Here is a 20,170-nt window from a genome sequence, read left to right as displayed (position 1 = left end):
TGGATTAAGGCCTAAAGCTGGGGCCTTCACTATTACTACTAGGGCCGATATAGGAGAAACTATTACTACTGAGGCCACTGTGGGGGTCAGTATTACTACTGGGGCTGATATAGGCGTCACTATTACTACTGGGGCCGATATAAGGGACACTATTACTACAGAGGCCACTGTGGGGATAACTATTACTACTAGGGCTGACATAGGGGACACTATTACTACTGAGGCCATTGTGGGGGTCACTATTACTACTGAACTTACTGTAGGGAACACTATTATTACTGGGGCCCCATTGAATGTGACAGCATACCTCACACTGAATTAGGGTATTTTTACATGTGGCGTGAATGCTGCGGTACGTCTACATCAGAAATTTTCACATCCAACAAACAGTGAAAATCCACAAAATTGGTGTGGTTTTTGACTGAAAATCAGCCACATATCCGCAGTTTAATTCATGCTATGCGGCGCTCCCCCTCATATAGGGGACACTATTACTACTGAGGCTATTGTGGGGGTCACTATTACTACTGGGGCCGATATAGGGGTCACTATTACTACTGGGGCCGATATAGGGGTCACTATTACTAGTGAGGCCACTGTGGGGGTCAGCATTACTAATGAGGCCACTGCGGGGGTAACTATTACTACTGGGGCTGATATAGGGGACACTATTACTACTGGGGCCACTGTGGGGGCCACTATTACTACTGAGGTTACTGTAGGGACCACTTATTACTGGGGCCCCTTTGAACGTTGCAGCATACCTCACACTCAATTAGGGTATTTTTACATGGGGCGTGAATGCTGCGGTATGTCTACATCAGAAATTTTTGCATTCAACAAACAGTCAAAATCCACATAATTGGTGTGTTTTCTGACTGGAAATCAACCGCGAATCAGTTGAATTCATGCTATGTGGCGCTCCCTGAAGGTTTCCTGCTGTCGGTGCTCCCTGGCTTCCAGTTCCCAGCGGCCTGGTCAGGTGAGGCCACTGGGAATGAGAAGCCAAGGAGTGCTGATAGTGGGAAGCCTTTAGAGGTGACGGATTATTATAAGGCTTGTTTAAAAAGTCTGACATTGACTTGCAGGAATGCTGCCTTCCAATAGGTGGCGCTGCAGAAGTCTTGTTCCATCTTTACATTTGCTAAATTACCAAATTTTGGAGATGCTCACTGTTCACCGACGTACTCACTGGCTCCCGACTTACTAAGTCCTCTTCCCGCAACCGGAGATGAAAAGGTAATGGCGACCGCTGCATTAATGACACCGGCATTACATCATACTGGAGGAGCGATCAAAGCATTGCATGTTGTGGTCCCCTGTGGGGACTAAAAAAAAAAGGAAGAATAAGATCAATAAAGTTTTTATAATTTAAAAAAGTAATAAAAAACACAAAAAAAACCTTTTGCCAGATTTATAATGAAATAATCTAAATAATAAGTCAAAAATACATATTTGGTATCGCTGCATCTGATCTATCAAAGTAACGTATCATTTACCCCGCACGGTGAACGTTGTCCGAAAAAAAAATAAAGAATGCCGGAAATGCGTTTTTTGGTCAACCCGTCTTCAAGAAAAAATGCATTGAAAAGCAATCAAAAGGTCGTATGTATTCCAAAATGGCGCCAATGGAAACTACAGGACGTCCCGCACAAAATAAGCCCTTGCACAATTACGTCAACAAAAAATAAAAAAGTTATTCCTCTCAGAAGATGGCAGCAGAAAATAATTGAAAAAAATTAAATATTTTTGAAAAAAAATAACGATACAAGTTTGGTATCGCAGTAATCGTACTGACCCATAGAATAAAGTTAGGCCGCCTGCACATGGGCGGGTCGGATCCGGCAGCAAGAATTCTCGCCGCGGGACCTGACCCGAGAGCCTGCAGAGAGCAGCGCGTACTCACCCGCGCCTGGCGGCCCCGGCTCTTTTATGTTCCGGCTGCAGCACAGCCGGCGCATGCGCAGACCGGAGCCGGCGGCCGGGTGAGTGCGTGCCCCGCACAAAAATAGGACATGTCGCGGTTTGTTTGCCGCGCGAGATTTCGCGCGGCCAAACCATGGCCATCTGCATAGGAGTGCGTATTGTAATGCACTCCTATGCAAACTTTCAGTAGCGGAAATCCCGCGGGAAATACCGCGGCGGGATTTCCGCCCGTGTGCAGGCGGCCTTATCATGTCATTTTTGTTGCAGTTTGTGCACTGTAAAAACAAGAGGCACCAAAAGATGGCGGAATTTTATTTCTTTTTCCATTTTTCGCCACTTGGAAATTTTTAAAAGTTTTTCAGAACATTATATGGTACATTAATTGGCACCATTGAAAAATACAACTCGTCCCGCAAAAAACAAGCCTTCATACAGTGACGTCGATGGATAAATAAAGGAGTCACAATTTTTTGAAGGGGAGGGGGTGAGGGAGGAAAAAACGGAAATGGAAAAAAACAAAAAAAAGCTCAGTCACTAATGGACTAAAGTTTAGTCTGTGTGTGAACATACTTGTAGAAGACACAAGAATGGTGGCACCAGAAATACACCAATAGTGTGAACAGTCTAAAGGACACTATTTGTGTGTCAGCAGGCTAACCAATAGTGCCACACACTGACACAGCTCTGCTGCATCCACACCATCACACATGGCTCCTTACATAGACTGCTCCACACACTGACACAGCTCTGCTGTATGCACACCACCACACACTGACACACTGACACAGCTCTGCTGTATGCACACCACCACACATGGCTCCTTCCATAGACTGCTCCACTGCACGCACATTACAGCACTGCTACATGCTGCACGCTGTCAGTAGTGTATGAAGCACCGCCTCCTGCTACACAGGACTGGTCACATGACCATGACGTCACCCCTCCCACCCACACGACCGGTCACATGACCCTGGTGTCATCCCTCTGCTGAGCATGGCCGCGGTGTGGCTGCTGCTTCCTCTGTTGCTCTCCGTACAAGCAGGTGACCCCTCAGAGCGGAGACCTGCAGACTCCTTCCGGGAAGAGCTGCTGCTCACGCCGCTGCGCTCCGGGGATGTCGCCGCCACCTTCCAGTTCCGGACGCGTCTGGACTCCGACCTCCGGCATCAGAGAGGTGAGAGAGGAGCTGACACTGCACGGATGTAGCAGAGCTGAGAATGTCATCTCGATAACCTGCCGTCCAGTATAGACTACTTTTCGTGTGCACTCGTATGCATCCTGCAGCGTGCTGACTTCACCTCTCCTCACTCAGGGGGTGCATTTTTTACAAAAATATGTGCTAAAACCCCGGTGTTGTCAGATTTTCTGCTGGGACATAGGAGCCCCCCCCCCCCCCCCCCCCCCCATCCTGCAGCAGTGATGATCACTATATTTAGAGATCCTGGACCTGTTTAACCCCTTCAGGACCAGAGATTATTTTTTTCCTCCCTGCTTTGAAAAAATGAATTGCACCATTTTGGGGGGGTTCTGTTATTCTGCTGTACCCAGTGCAGTAACTTTACTCTGTGGTCAGAATGGTTACAGAGATAACATATATGTCAGGCCGCTCCCACGCAGGCGATTTTCTCGTGATGCTACAAATCACATGTATGTGGAGCCCGTGCTGTCCTATGGGTTTTTCCACACGAGCGATTTGAGAGTTTTTCTTCTAGTCCATGTTTTCCTGTGAAGCCTTTCTATGTGTGCAATGCATCTTTTACCATAGGAAATCCTCCTATAAAAGCCCTAAACTAAGCCCTAGCCGCAGGAAAGGAATACATCACCTCACAGGTCCTGTCGTCTCCCCTGAAGCTACCCAGCAGTTGCTTGAAGTCTCCTGCAGAGTTTCCTGGTCGGAACCTTGAAAATTCCTGCCTCCAAGAAGCTCTGCTCCTGTTTGGTTCCCAAGCGTGCAGCTCAGCCACTCACAGCCAGCGCTCAAGGAACCAATCACAGAATTAATGAATGACTGTGATTGGTTCATTAAGCTCCGGCTCTGATTGGATTATGAGCGCTGTGGCTCAGCCAATCACAGCAAGCCCTTCCTCAAGACAGGGATTTTGATCCTCCAATCCAGAAGGGGCTGGCAGAAGACCTTCAGGGGAGAAGTGCCAGAAATAACAGCACCTTTTCGGTGATATAGTGTGTTGTTTTTTTTTTTCTTGTAGCTAGGGCTTATTTTCAGGGTAAGGCTTACATCTCAAGCCTCTTTGCCACAGTGTCTACCGACACCCACATGGCCTCCTATGAAAGGATATTAAAGGGAACCTGTCACCAGGTTTTTGCTGCCCAAACCACGGGCAGCACGTGCCCAGGACAGAGATGCACAGCGCCCCCTGTGTGTCTTCTTCTGAAATGCTGTGGTGTTTCAGAATAAACTCCCTTTGAAGTTTGGCTTGAAAGGACCTCCGAGTCTCAGAGGTGGTCCGTGCCGGCCTGTCCCCGCCCATAGCATGCTGGGTGACGACTCTCTTCCCATACACAGAAGTGGAGAGGGCTATCAGTCTTCATGCTGCAGGCGGGGACCGACTGGCACGGACCACCTCTGTGACTCGGAGCTCCTTTCCGAGCCAAACTTCAAAACGTGTTTGTTTTTTCATTTATTTTTTTTTCTGAGATGCCGCAGCATTTCAGAAGAAAACATACATGGTTCGGCAACATAAACCTTGTGATGGCCGTTCGTACGTGGGCTTTTCCCACTTGACATCTCCTGCTCCTCTTTGGTAATACGTCGGGGCGGTCTTGTAGGCAGACTATTTTTTTTTTCTCTTGCTTAAAACTATAGCATGGCTGTGGCAACAAGAATGAAAAATCTTGTCAGAATTTACAAATTTCTAGTTGCATTAGCGACTACTTTGTTTACCCTCTGGAGTCCTGCCATGGCCCTGAGCAAATAGCTGATTGGTGGGGGTCCTGATTGGCGGACCCCCCTGATTTTATGATTTATCCTAATGAAAGGTCCTCAATATTAGAATCCTGGAAAGCCCCTTTTAGAACATTAACTACTTGCATATACTCTCTGTGAAATACTGCCCACCGTACGTTTTCTCTGCAGTGCCCGCTGCAGAAGCCTTTAATACCTGGCAACACTTGATACTTTTTTTCTCCCTCCTGGTTGACAGATGGCGGTCCTGGGTAGGGTAGCCCCTTTTATGATGACAATATGCCCTGTCTTATCTCCTCTTTGGCATGTTACAAGTTCTTACTGGCTCACACTTTGTGTTTGTAAAGAGATCTCCTTTTTCTAGTGTCTCACTACAGGTTGTTCCCGAAGGTTCTTGGCCAAGTGATCTCCAAGTACTCCATCCAGGAGCTGCATCTCTCCTTCACTCAGGGCTTCTGGCGCACAAGATCCTGGGGGCCGCCCCTTCTGCAAGCACCCGCGGGGGCCGAACTGTGGGTCTGGTTCCAGGAATCTGTCAAAGAGTAAGTTGTGTGACGCTTACTGGAGAAGGGTTCTCTAGAGGGGGCATATGGACATCATACCTCTATTGGCAAGAGCAGGAACTCTTATGAACTTGGAGTAACCATATTTATCTACATGGTTGCCCGTTCATTTGCATGTGTTGATATAATGCTACATTTCCCCACAGCCTCATGTACGGTTTATATTTATGGTTTCTCTGTAGAGTTGATTTGTTTCCTTTCAGTCTTACAGAGTATGTTGTTCCTCTGCTCTAATAATCTTATTGCACGTTGATATAATGGACGCGTTCTTGTTATTGATGGGCTTTCCTTTGTAATTTCAGTGTGGACAAAAATTGGAAGGAGCTGACTAACATCCTATCGGGAATCTTCTGCGCCTCACTAAACTTCATAGACTCAACTAACACTGTGACACCAACCGCGTCCTTCAAGCCTCTGGGATTGGCCAATGGTCAGTGGATGAGTATTACCGGTTTGTCAGTATATAGACCCTCCACTAATCCCTTGTCATTATAGGCAGAGTGCAGTTATATAGCCTTACAATTACTTATAGAAATACTCTACCTAGCTCTATAGCTGGCCACGCACACCAGATGGTTGTCTCTGACCTCCCCATACATGTGCATACTCTGCGTGGCATGTGTTTTCAGTAGGTAGAGGGGATGAGCTGCTGCCAGACAACTGGTGGTGGATAATCTCCTCTGATAAACAAGGATGGGACATGTGGAAATCTAACAGCCTGATCCTTCTCATTCCTGACATCTGCCATCAGGAAAAAGTCTGATTGCAGACATACACATTAAAGGAACCTGTCACCAGCCATGAGTAGCAGTCCATGTGCCGCTTTTCGTGCCTGACAGCGTGGGCCCCGGGAGGTGTGTAAGTATAAAAGAAAATACCTCCCCAGGTTCCAGGGAACTTGCCCTATGAGCACCATAATTTAGTTTACGATGCTCATAGTTGGTGACAGGTCCTCCTTAAGGCCGGTTTCACATGGGCGACAATCGCGTGGCTTTCTCGCGTTGCCACAATGCTACAAATCGTGTGTATGTGAAGCCCATGCTTTCCAATGGGTTCCTTCACATTACTGATGTTTTGTAACCTGCTACATTGCGATAGAGACAAAAAATTGCAGGTTGCTAAATGTTTCCTTTATAGCCCATGTGTTGCATCACATCACACAAAAACACGGTTTTTCTGTGATGCAACTTTTACAGTAGGAAATCCTACTGTAAAAGACCTAAAATAAGCCCTGGCAGCATAAAAAAGTGTGTGTGTGTGTGTGTAATAAATATATATAAAATTTCACCTAAGTGGTGGTGTTAGGCTCCGCCACACGTCTCCTCAGGTCCCCGGCAGACTTGCTTGTAGTTTTCCCTAAGCGCTTCCTGGTCAGGAGTTTTTTTGTTTTGTTTTAAACCCCGCCTCCAGGAAGTGCTGGTTGTGATTGGCTGAGCCGCGGCGCTCGAGCAGCAATCGCAGCCAATCATTGATGGGGAAAAGTATTTAGATGTGTATTCAGAGTATGGGGGGGAAGGGGAGTAATTCCATCACAGTAAATACTGTGCAGTCTAGGTGTAAATGTAGATTAATCCTCTTCTTATTCTGCAGTCACGGATCACCACCTCTTGAGATATGCCACATTACCCAGAGAGATCGTGTGCACTGAAAATCTCACCCCATGGAAGAAGCTGCTTCCTTGTGGTTCCAAGGTAACTACAGATAGATAGATAGATAGATAGATGATAATGTTTATTTGTATAGTGCCATCATATTCCGCAGCGCTTACATAGACGGGGGATACAGAAAGACAAAAGTACAAACATTACAGAACCACGGTTACATAGTAATCAATTGATGGAAACAATGGGGGTGAGGGTCCTGCTCCAACGAGCTTACATACTACAAGTAATGGGGTGATACAGAAGGTAAAGGGGCTGGCAGTGTGCACGGTATGGCGGGGTGGAGAGTGAGGGATTCTATACACAGACAATGGTCAGACATTTAGCCATGTGACGGCAGAAACAGTATGACTGCAGGAGCGGTTTAAGATGGCTAGCAGGGATTGCAGTCAGTAGGTCAGGGAGCATGTTATCGGGGGGGACTACAGAGGAGTTTGTTTAGGGAATGCGGTATGCCTCCCTGAAGAGGTGCGTTTTTAGAGCACGCCTGAAGTTCTGCGAGTCCTGGATTGCCCGGGTAGCCTTTGGTAGTGCGTTCCAGAGGACAGGTGCTGCTCTGGAGAAGTCTTGGAGGCGGGAATGAGAAGTTCGAATTAAAGGGGCGCTCAGTCTGGTTTCGTTAGCAGAGCGGAGAGCCCGGGCTGGATGATAGATGATATTAATATAATGGGTTGCAGAGTATTAGTTCCATGTTTTTCTCTCTGCAGGTTGGCCTGGCTTCTCTGTTAGAGGCAGAACGTCTGTATTACAGCAGCTACCACTCCCAGTCTGTGCACATCCGCCCGGTGTGTAGGGTAAGTGATATACAGCAGACAAACCATTTTGTCTTCACCAGTAATTTGGCACTTATGGTAAAATTTCAGTTCTGCAATCTGATATCTGACACTACTCCTTCTATCAATACTGACCAAATGCCACAAATGGGAGTCGATAATATATAACTTGTAATCAGGAATGTCAATACACCATAAGGCTCCCAAATTACTATAAATACGCTCTGCTCTGAAATAGCTCTGCATTGGATCAATGTTGGAATGGTTTAGACATCTTAATATTCCTAGGGGCGGAGCCAAAGGTTACCACTATTTTCTTTCTATCCCTTCATCCTCCTTAGTATTCCATTCCTGGAAATTAGGGTGATCACTCTAAGGGCGGCTTCAGACGACCGTATATCGGCTGGGTTTTAACGCCCGACCGATATACTGTGTCCCTCTCTTCAGGGGGAGGAGGCAGGAAGAGCCGGGAACAGTGCACCGCCCCCTCCCATTGCAAATAGTGGGGGGGAGGGGGGGGGCTTCTCTTCCAGCCTCTTCCCTCTGCAGAGAGGGACACCGTATATCGGCCGGGCGTGAAATCCCAACCGATATACGGTCGTCTGAATAGGCCCTAAAAAAGGAGCGTTTTAGTAATAGAACTGTAATGGTGGTAATCTTTATTTCTTGAATATTACTATGGCTTTTTTTTTTTAGCTTTAACCTGTGTGATTTGTTGGATGTTTAGTGTTTTACTCAAACTATGCCAATTTTATATATGTAGTTTCTGTTTTTCTTGTTGATGACTGACGTCGGCATGGAGAAAATTCTCATAATTATTATTTTCAGGATGCAAGTTGCTCGGCTGTGTCCTGGGAGTTGAGGCAAACCTTAACTGTGGTGTTTGACATGTATACCAACGGACTGGGGAAAAGAGGTACATAAACTGCTTATTGTGACTAACGGTGTCAATGCACATTAGATAAATGTCCGCCAAACCTATTGACTTCGGCAGAATCGGACAATGTTGATTTCAACGTACACTAATCAAATTTCTGATGGGAGATAAGCCACTGCCTGAGGTGCCTAGCAGATGCTCATTTCCCTCTCCCCATTAATAATGGAGAGGGTTGGATGGAATAGCTGTCATTCAGGAGACTGCCATCTAAGGTGTATTGCAACTTTAATGGGCACTAAGCCATGAATATGTTCTACATATTATTAGTCAGCAATCACCTATGTAGTAGTAGAAGAGTATGAAGAGCAAGACCATAACAAACTATCTGCCCTAAACGTTCATGTTTAGAGATGAGCTAGCACGCTCGGATAAGTCAGTTACTCGAGCGAGCTTCGCTCTTCTCGAGTAACTGCATTCTTGTCCGAGCGTGCGGGGTGGGGGTTAAGCGTGGAGAGAGAGAGAGATCGATCTCCCTCTCCCGCACTATCCCCCCGCACCCCACCCCCGAGCTCGCTCGGACAATGCAGTTACTCGAGAAGAGCGAGACTCGCTCGAGTAACTGACTTATCCGAGTGTGCTCGCTCATCTCTATTCATGTTCCTTGTAACATTCAGGGTTTATTGTGGTCTTACGTTTCCCCTGCATAGCTTTTAATTTCAATGAATGCTCCCTCTCTCTATGTACCAACACAAACCCGCCTCAAGGCTTGCGTTCAATTATTTAATTGCTATTCCCCCCCCCCCCCCCTTTTTTTTTTTTTTTTTTTTTTTTTTACAGATTGGTCTCTCTTTAAGATGTTTGCCCGAACAGTAACTGAGCCTTGTCCTTTGGCAGCTCAAAGCAAAATCTATGTGGACTCTGGATATGACCAGGTACGTATCTGCTTAAACATGTAACATTGGGGTCGAGTTCAGCTTTCATTCTCCAAACTGCACTAAAAGTAGGAAACACAATCTTGCGTGACACAGTATTGATATTTGAGGTACATTGAACTAAAGTTCTTAAAGAAGTTTTGCACTATGAACAACCCCTACTCGTTAGGATGGTCTATTGACAAAAATCTGATCACATAATGTCCCCCTCTTAGAACCCCTAGCAATTATTGTGTGTTGGGAAACCGTTATGTAGGAATACAATTACTTTGCAGCATTCATATCAGTGGGTTGTAGTGTTGTAATGCAACAATATTGTTATAACCACTCTTCCCTCTGGCCTAGAGATTAGGATGAGAATTCTTAAATAGGGGGGTATGACAGTGGGTTTTCTTAACTGGACAACCTCTGTGTTGGGCTCTCCACTGCATTACATCACTTGGAGTTCTGGCTATAGAATTATATTTGGTCACACAATATCGGACCCAATACAACCATGGCCTCATTCAACTTTTATTGTACACAGTATTAACAAGCTACAATGAGATCAATGTAAATGGTACATAATAAGTTGAATGTAGTCAAAGATGTCAGTCATAAGCTGACATTGAAAGGTGCATGTATATGGCAGAAACTAAATGATGAGAGCCTTGTAATATGAAAACTCCTAATAAGTGATACCTAGATATAGGTCTGTGTAAGGGGGGAAATTGACACATTTGGAGAAACCTATGAAAACTTGTTCTTGGGATCATAAAACCATTCTAAAGATCATAAAATGAACACCTATTGCTATATGGATAGCAATCTGCTAGAAAAAGAACCCCCACATGACTTGCAGAAGGGCGCTGCCTAATGGGAGGCCAAGTGGGGAAGACATGGATTATGCTATAAAGACATATCTGCTATGATCACCTCTTCACAGCTGTCCAGAATCCATGGACCAGACTGAGTAATGGAATTAAATGGTGGGTTGCCCCTACTAGGGACTATATTATTGGCCATAATGTCTGTCAGTCAGGAGAGAAAATGGAATTCTGAGGAAAGAGATGAGAGGCAGCCAGCCGTTATGAGAGTTAGGGCTCCTCTCCATGGGCGGATTTTCACTGTGTTCTCCGCGGTGGTGATCTATTTGTGGGGAATGCAGTGAACGCTTTCCATAGCGTTGGTATTAAAAGCGCCGGCCCCCTGACCACGAGCGGAGAATCATAGCGATTCTCCGCTAGTGGCCGGCAAATAGCAGCATGCTGCGAATTTCCGCGGTGAGCCTATCTGTCAGGCTCACCGCGGAGATCTGCCAGCTGGCTCCTGCTCCTGGGAGGCGGGATCTCCGCCGCGGGATATGGCAACGCCCGTGGACAGGCAGCTTTAACCACACTGCTAAGTTTGTGATTGAATCTATCTTGCCCTGCACACAATCGAATTCTATTCAGAGGGCTGAATAATTCTGAGATTGCAGTAGCCGTTAAGTGTCATTCTGTGTTAAAACTGAGGCTCTTTTACAGAACGATTGAGCTATTTTTTTGAATGGTAAATGATCGACAATGAACGATTGTTCAGTGTAAACACCGCCAACAATCAACCAACGAATGATAAATTGATCACTTTTTGTTCAGCGTTAATTTTATGCAGTCATAAAAATCATTGTTGGCTCGGTCGCTAACCGCTCAATTTAAACACCAATCACTCAGCTGTTCTTCAATCACTTAGGCTGTAAATGGGAACAATTGAATGATTTCTTGTTTGAAACAGCCAATGATGTAACCGCCTGTAAAAACTATTTAAATTGTACTAGTTAGGTTTATTTACAGAATTTGTAAAAAATAAATTTACAATAGGGATTGATCAATTTTGATTGCAACTGTAATACTAACAGGACATTCTCTGCCTTTTTATAGAAGGAGATTGACATGTTTGAAGTCACACCATCATCGGCTCTGGACGTCAAGGTTCCTGTCCATGGAGATCAGAGGGAGTACATGTTGTATGACCTCCTAGAACCAGAGCTTTTCAACACCTCGAGAAACTTGAATGTTGGGCTAAAGTGGAAAGGAGGATCTGATTCAGGTGAGAGCGGAAAGATGTCAGGAACACAGTTGGCATTGTTGTCTGAGAATTCAGCCACTCCAGGAATCTCCTGCTGATCCTGCTTCTCTAAGGCTCCTTTTACACAGTCGATAAATTGTTCGATGACCGCTTGCTCATTCGCTTGTACAGCCTGTTTATAGAAGCATATTAATCATTTGCTATTTCGTTCGGCGTTGCATTCGCGAATCCTTCAGTCATTCACTGTACCAGACAAGGGTCTGGCTATCGGGTTCCCCAATTGTGGGACTTCTATAATGGGTGGACTATTTAGCAGCGCTATTCAATGCATTCAGCACTTGCTTTCAGTGCATGCACCGAGGGAATGACCGGAGAGGCAAGTATTAAACTTGCATCCCAGGACTCATTGGGTCACCTACTTTCAGCCCATTGGCTTAGCTTATTCCCTTTTAAGGTGGCTTCAGCAAAGTAAATGTGTCCAGCATGTTACAGCAAATTTATCATGCCTCTTGCACTATTTTAATAAAATTAGTTTAATTTTTGCCACTAAGACTTAAAATGTTGCATCTTATGATCGTACTGAGAAACATCCCACTATCTGTTTTAAAGCTTTTCCAAGTAGGAGACCTCAAGTAGCGTATGATCGTAATATCCAGATAGATCTTATTTGGAAAATATATTTGCATTGCTAGTTGTGTATTTTGCTTTTTACCACTTACTTAAACTATATCCATAATAACTACTAGGTCTTTGTGTGTCTCTGCTAGGTCCGCCACAGCCTCCTGTCTTCCACGCTGAACGTTATGTTAGTGGCTACGGTCTTCAGACCGGGGTGATTAATACCATGATCTATAACAACCATCCATACAGAGCCTTTCCTGTCATGTTTCTGGAGACTGTTCCCTGGTACCTCCGCCTGTACATCCACACGCTGACGATAATGACCAAGGGCAAAGACAACAAACCAAGTAAGTGTGCCAGAGGCTGGGAGACCTGTTCGAATTAAACCAGCTGCACTCATATATGAGAGTCCTCTCTTTGCAATGGCAAACTAGACTCAGTTGTGTGAGAAGATGAGCAGTTGCACTTCTAATAAGCTGCTGCACCATATTAAGGACCTTTTTTTGTGAATTTTGTCATGGGCAGATATTTTTAACTCTCTCACTACAATTATGAGCTGAATATAGAATCTTTGATTTGAATAACATGTAGGAATAAGGATTTGAGCCGCTATTTTGAGTGGGAACCAAGGAGATGGGGGACTTGGCTGATCTTTGGTTTCTATTGATATTGGCTGCCAATTGCATTGCATCCTGTCATTGTGTTCAACCAACCTCTGAGTGTTCATTTGTCCTTATTTTTTTTATTTCTTGTCTTTTTAGGTTATATCCACTACATGCCAGCCAAGGATCGCCAGCGCCCCCATCTCTTAGAGATGTTAATCCAATTGCCTCCTAATTCAATCACTAAGATCAGCATCGAGTTTGAGAGGGCATTGCTGAAGTGGACAGAGTACCCTCCTGACCCTAATCATGGGTTCTATATCAGGTGAAGTACCTGCACACTTATTCTTATGGGGGGAAATTTGTTTTTCCATTTTTTGATTGATTTATTTTTTTTTAGTTTACTCCAATATTTTTCTTCACTCAATATTAAACTCTTAGTGAATGCCAGTATGCCTTTTTACGGCAATCGCTAATAGGCTTCAAACTTGCACATATGCCTTTTATGGCTGTACAGGAGCTGGGTTCAGCTAGTAGAGAAATCTCTATTCCTGACTATTTAATCCCTTCCAGAGGAGGGAGCTCCCACTGCCACCCTGTGATGCAGTTGCGAGGTGCAAATGGGTTCTCATGGCAGCCAGAAGCCTGACATAGGTCTCTGTGTCTGCTTCGTAACTCAGCCTATTGGACCTTGCTTCCAGCAGAGTTCAATAGACTGCTGTCATAAGCGTAGTACATTGCAATACATAAGTAATGCAATGTACTATGCTAGAGATTGAATGATCACATCTTCAAGTCCCATGAGGGACTAAAAAGTAGTATATGGAAAAAAAGCTCAAAGTTTAACTTAAAAAAAGAAACTTTTTAAACGAATTTAAAAAAACACATAATGGGTATCGCCACACTCATAAAAATCCGAACAATGACTATTGATTATTTATCCCACTTGGTGAATGGCATAAAAAATCATTTAAAAGAAAAATGCTAGAATTGGTAATTTTTGTCCTTCCACCTCCCTGAAAAAATGCAATAAAGTGTCACGGATTCCAAAATTATACCAATGAAAACTAACAAGACCGCACATAACACCATTGGTGGGAAAAATAGAAAACGTTATGGGTCTTTAAATGCAGCGATGCAAATTCAATTTTATTTCTTTAAAAAAGTGTATTTAGTGTGAAAAAGTAGTAAAAAGAAAAACAAAGCATATAAATGTAGCATCACTGTAATAATATTGATCTGCAGAATGTAGTTAAGATGTCTTAATCTTTTGGAATTTTTTTTCTTTTTTTTTTTTTTTCTTTTTGCTAATCATACCCCAAAAAATGGAATAAAAAGCAATCAAAAGGTCATCTGCAAACCCTAAATGGTACCAATAACATTTTGCAGCTTGTGCCCAAAACATAGTTCCATGAAAAAATAGAATTTTTGCTTTTAGATCCCTCCCTTTTACCTGTTGGTTGTACAAGTTGAAGAACCTGAGATCTTGACACATGTAAACTATACGTCACTCTTCGTAGTTGTATGCTATGATTGAGTTATGTAAATGAGCACACCTTATATTCTATCATGTCTTGTCTAGTCCTTCAGTACTGAGTGTCCTAATCCCCAGTGTAAGGAATGTGAAGACTGATGAACTGGAAGCAAGCCCACTGTTCTCCACATTGTAAGTGTTACTATCTATACTCCTGCTGTTTAATTTGAGGAATGATGCCAGTTGTCAGAAGTCAAACTACATGTTCAGTGGGAGGAGATTCAATGGTGGATATTATACTGATTATAGAAAAAAAATCCAGCCCCTTGAAGAAGTTGTTGGCGTCCCAGATAGACCCATACAAGTTCTATTGGCAATAAATATGGTGACCTGGAAGCCATGGAAGTGTGACAATGTTGTGGACACATTTCTGTGACCCCCTTGTGTGTGCGGCCGAGCATTATCCTGCTGGAAAATGCCACTTGGAAGCCGCCATGAGAGGAACACATGTGGCTGCAGGATGTCCTGAACATATCGCTGAGCTGTCATTGTCCCTCGTGTCACTACTAGGGGTGACCCAACTGTTGTATACAATAGCACCTCAGACCATCACACCAGAAATGTGGCTCCACAGCAAAGGCAGGATTTTACCCTGAGGTCTTCAAACATGAAGACAGCTACCATCCGTACCCAAACTCCCAAACTAAACCTGGATTCGTTGCTGGAGACAACCTGGTTCCACTCTGTAGTAGTTCCAGTTTCATTGTACATGACACCACTGCAAATGGTATGTGTGACAAGTCAGTACATGTAATGGGCGCTGTGAGGCCAAATGTCTTTCAGGTAAGATCCTGGAAATGGTTCCAACAGACACAGGGGTCTGTAACGATGATGGCACCTTTCTATGGATGGCGGTCAACGAAACAGTTGAAGCTGCTTGTGCTTGTCAGACAATCAGATAATCCTCTCTACTGGTGGTCTAGGCCCAGTCGACTTGTGTATGCCCTCAACCATCCACTGGTCCCAGCACTTCCTAACAGTCTGGTCAGAACGGCCCAGGTGGCGGGCAATTCGTCGATACAACCATCCAGCTTCTCGCATTCCAATAATGCCCCTCTCAAACTATTAACGGGGCAAAATCTCTTCCATTGCATCAGTCATGTTGAGTGGTCAACAAGCTCTACACAAGGGGATAAAGATGTCTACTACACACTAGTAGCCTCTGAGAGCTTTTTATTGGCCAAGCGTGGAACCCCTTCTAAGGCCTCAGGTGACAAGACCGGTCATCTAATCACACCACAACTGTAATCATTACATATCTGCCTGAGATGTAGGTTTATGCTGAGTTTTGCAGCAAAATGACAACTTCTACTAAGGGCTTGATTTTGGTAAAAAGTACTATATAAAGTATGCCAAATACAAAAACCTGAATAAAACAAGTGAATGATAGAATTCACAAGTTTAAACTTATTCTCCTGCTTTCTAACAGAAGGCTGTGATTACAACTATAAATTTATGGAAAGGAAGCAAGTTGTGTGAAAGAAAAGAACTATATAAATACATGTAATGCTAATTAAAATGAGCTGTTTAGTAGGGTTAGGACATATGGATAGGCTTTGTCGGGGTTCCCTGTCCTGCATTCCCAACTATTCCCTTAAATGGAGAGCCTTTGTAAAGAGGAGCGCCTACTCTGGAAAACCATGTGGTGCCACTATGTAATGCCACCTTTTTGTGTAAGCTGGATGCCGTGTCACGGGTTATCAGTGGATTGCAAGCAGGTCCTCCATTTAGGCCTTCCTCACACAGGCGTTTGCAGAAATGCAGCGTTTTTCAACACTGAGCTTACTGCGGTTTCAGCAGCGCTGGCATGCATTATGCCAGCATTTTGGATGCATTTTCAGCACAGCTGAAAATGCAGCCAAGGATGCTGGGAAAAAAATCAATACTCTCCTTACAGGTGCCGTCAGGGTCTATGCCAGTGTTCTCTATAGTTCTGGGCCAGCTGCCGGGCACTTGTCAAGCCGGCAGAGGATCTTTTGCTAGTGACGGGGTTTGAGGACCCCGCCTACAGCAAGAGATTGCTCTGATTGGCTGAGTGACAGCCTGCTCAGCCAATCGCAGCCAGCACTGGATGCACCAATCGCAGCCATTCAGTGGTATAGCAATACCCTACCAGTCCCATGCCAACGCTTCCCTGGCTCACTGCTGGCCTCTTTTTCACCCAGCTCCAGCAATGATGTTTGGACGCATGACCACTGATGTCATGTGTCCAAACATTGATGCAGCAGTGATGTATCAACTGCGCTGTGGTCATTGCTGCAGCTGCCATGCTGGCATGAAATCGCTGGAGCTGGGAAAACGGTAAGGTATTGCTCCTTTTTGTTTTATTCTGTTGTCAGGTGGTAACATTTCTTGGGCCTCATACACATCAGTGTCAGAGAGTCCATAGAAAATGCTGGAAACCTGATGGACCCCTTTTAGTAAATTCGTCAGGCACCGTTGTGGTCTGGCATATAACCTATCCTTGCCGGCTGTCATTTCATTGTTTTGCTCTTATAACAGTAGAATAATAAAAGTCGGAAGGCGAGAGAACTGCCCATGTGAACATGGCGTAGGTGGCTACAATAACTGTGTATTCATGTCTACATTCCGTAGAACTTCCTGCTCTTACCGTCCGTTTCTCTCTCCCCCAGGTTCCCATCCTCAGACGGTTCCAGTTACTTTATGCGGCTGTACACAGAGCCCTTACTCGTGAACCTTCCAACGCCGGACTTCAGCATGCCCTATAATGTCATCTGTCTGACCTGCACTGTGGTGGCCGTGGGCTACGGCTCTTTTTACAACCTTCTTACAAGGACTTTCCAAGTGGAGGACAACAAGAAAGGTGGACTGGCCAAGATAATCGCCAATATCATTCGCAGATTACGGGGTGTCGCACCTCTATGATAATAGAATGGAGCTTGATAAAAAGACAGTTTTGTTTCTTCAGTCATCTTTTGGTCTGTTTCTACCGAACCGCCCGTCACATGACACCCATCGTTCTCTGTAACTCTTGGAGGTGTTCAATAAGGAATGTGGAATGATGATTACCGTTGGGAAGTGTCATGGTATTTATTTAACAGGGTTGGATCCATGAGTGAAGAGCACCATTAATATCTTGAAGGAAGGAGTTTGGTAATGTGCTCAAACTTTTTCGGTCATAGAACTTTTCAGCTTGTAGTTTCCACACGTCTGACACAATGCTTGTGAGATGGCAGATGCTTCCAAAGAAACAATACAGGAGTTTCTGCATTTAGGGAAATCTCCAGGAAGCACTGACGGGTTCGAGCACATCACTGAACACCATGATGGTGGATCCTGGCTGTTGATGTGTTCTTACATACTGTAATGTCCGATAACCAATTTATGAATAGTCATTGGAAAAATCTATTTAAAACAATGACCTACCGCACCCAGATTTAGTTTTTTTTTTTTTTTCCTATTTAAAGGGGTTGTCTGAATATGTGGTGGCAGTGGGGGAAGATGCACTGTGAATAAAAAAATAAATAAATAAATATACTCTCCTCGTGCTCCAGTCTTCTGTTTACATCGGAAGACGTAATCATGTGGTTTGTTTACCCACGTGACCGCTGCAGCCAGTAGAAGGCCTGATAGGGACATAACTAGTGATGTCCTGTAAACCTTCAGGGGGCTTCTTTATCAAAAGCCCACGTGATAGGCTTATGGGACATCACAAGGCCTTCTGGCCGGGTGGTGTCTCTTGTCAGATGCTGTGGCTACCAGTTGGCAGTCTGGTGCCACGTCAAGTATGTTACTTCTATATAGTTTTGGGCATGAGGGGCCCTAAACCATTTAGAGAAAGGAACTCTGAAAACCCCTTTATAGGGAATTTAAAAAGGTGATGGGACTTGTATTACATACTTTAAGGAACACGTCACACTTGGGTTCCTAGATGCACCATATGGTCGTTTACATATAACGGACTGTCACCATGATCTTCCCTTTAATGTCCATGATATACGATGTCTGTGCCTGGGATCCGGTAACAGGATTTTGTAAATAAAAAATTTAACTTAAAAAAATCCCTTTCTCCAGCATTATTTGATCTTTGCACACATCCAACACCTCTGACCCAGGAGAAGACAAGACTTGGCACACACCGTGAGTGCAACTTGGGTGTAGTTATGTCCGGAACTTCTGTGATGTCCTCTTCAGGCCTCCTGTACACAGTTAGTTTTTGTACCACTTATGCCTGTTGTACTCCGGGTGCAGCTCCCATTGGTCTGCTGTGTAATGTCCACAGACCCTTCATGTTCCGTGACCCATTCTCAGGACTTGCAGCAGTTCTCTGTTCTTCACTCTGCCATTAGCCTTATACATATTATTACAGTGTGCTGTCCATAGAATACACGAACCGAAGATGTCTGTGGTTCTATTATCTATACATGACTATTGGGGTGGGTATAATATACACTGTGTAGCCCATGTAGCATGAAAACTGTTTGGCAGACGTGGGTAATGATACCTGGTTCTTCTGACATGATTATACACTTTGGAATTCTGCATGCAGATTTTTGCCCATTTAGGCCTCGTGTCTACGGGTGGGTCGGATTCTGCATGCGAGAGCCCACAGAGTCCGACCCTGTCAGCAAAGGCAAAGTACTGGCTGGTGCACATGCGCAGTGCAGTTTATTTTTCCCGCGGAATCCGCGGCCTGTCTGCAGTGTCAGCTGCGGATCGGACAGCTTCCATTGACTTCAATGGAAGCTGTTCACACAGAATCTGCACTAAAGTGGAGCATGCTGCGATTTTGTTTTCCACATGCGGAATCCAGAAAACAAATGTTTTAATTGAGGTGTGAACGCCCATGTTTCCCTTTGGGCAGCTTGAATTGCGAATCTTCTGCAAATCAAATCCACCTGTGGACATTGGGCCTAACAGACACAAAGTTGCAGATTTTGCTATGATTTTTAGAGGCGAAAATCCTACTGTGACTCTACCCTAAGGCCTGTGTCACATAAACGCGCGCACAATAAAGTAGAGAATAGAACCCATTGATTTCAATGGGTTGGTTCACATAAGCGTAACTTTCACATGCATGCAGCATAATTTTCTTTCGCATTTGTGCATGTAAATGGCACGTATTGAGTCAATGAACCTTACTTTATGATTTCCCCTAAAGTAAGCCATAGCTGCATGAAAGAAAACAAAAAACAATACATCACCTAGAGGCGCAGCACGTCTCCTTTGTATCTCCAGCACTTGTTTGAAGTCCTCTGGCAGAGCTTCTTGGTCGGGCGTTTGAAGATTTTTAATAAAAATTATTGAATGGCCGTAATTGGTTCTCTAGCGCTGCAGCTCAGCCAATAAAAGCTAGCGCTTGATAACCAATTGGAGACAGTGCTTCCTGGAGGCGGGGTTTTTCAAACTCCTGACCAGGAAGCTCTGCCGGAGGACTTCAAACAAGTGCTGGAGATACAGAGGAGACGTGTGGCGGAGCTGGACAGTGGCTGTTGGGTAATGTGATATCACTGTGATTTTCTTGCGGCGATATCTGTGTCACACCTGTGAAAGAGGCCTAAAGAATCGCCCATTTTCTATATGATCTTTTAAAAAATCAAGTCCCATGCCGTGTGGTGGGTATCATATCTACAAGATTACGACACAGATAAGACCCCCATCAACAGTAATTCAGGGCCCATAAACTTTCACTCCCTTATCAGTATTTAGCTAAAAATGTTTGTATCTCTTATAACAATTCGAGCCTGTTGA

General features: G+C 44.6%; 1 protein-coding gene across 1 annotated transcript; it reads left to right on the top strand.

Annotated features, from left to right (window-relative positions):
• Positions 1-2,895: 2,895 nt before the first annotated feature.
• PIGT (phosphatidylinositol glycan anchor biosynthesis class T) lies at positions 2,896-18,480 on the top strand. Its single transcript, XM_066578980.1, has 12 exons — positions 2,896-3,100; positions 5,214-5,391; positions 5,715-5,842; positions 7,003-7,103; positions 7,781-7,867; positions 8,675-8,762; positions 9,561-9,655; positions 11,554-11,722; positions 12,469-12,669; positions 13,084-13,249; positions 14,507-14,590; positions 17,092-18,480. Exons 1-12 carry the CDS (start codon positions 2,920-2,922, stop codon positions 17,342-17,344), a joined length of 1,731 nt encoding a protein of 576 aa, XP_066435077.1. The 5' UTR covers positions 2,896-2,919; the 3' UTR covers positions 17,345-18,480.
• The last annotated feature ends 1,690 nt before the right edge of the window (positions 18,481-20,170 follow it).

The sequence above is a fragment of the Eleutherodactylus coqui genome, chromosome 1 (assembly GCF_035609145.1).
Source record: "Eleutherodactylus coqui strain aEleCoq1 chromosome 1, aEleCoq1.hap1, whole genome shotgun sequence".
NCBI lineage: Eukaryota > Metazoa > Chordata > Amphibia > Anura > Eleutherodactylidae > Eleutherodactylus > Eleutherodactylus coqui.
Note: the sequence above shows the minus strand (reverse complement) of the source record. Positions and strands in the feature narration are given on the sequence as shown.

Bases quoted from the DNA above. Each gene is read 5' to 3' on its own strand.
- PIGT (XM_066578980.1), top strand. From the start codon at position 2,920: ATGGCCGCGGTGTGGCTGCTGCTTCCTCTGTTGCTCTCCGTACAAGCA. The intron at 5,843-7,002 runs GTCAGTGGATGA...CTTATTCTGCAG, and splicing joins GCCTCTGGGATTGGCCAATG to TCACGGATCACCACCTCTTG. The intron at 12,670-13,083 runs GTAAGTGTGCCA...TTGTCTTTTTAG, and splicing joins GGGCAAAGACAACAAACCAA to GTTATATCCACTACATGCCA.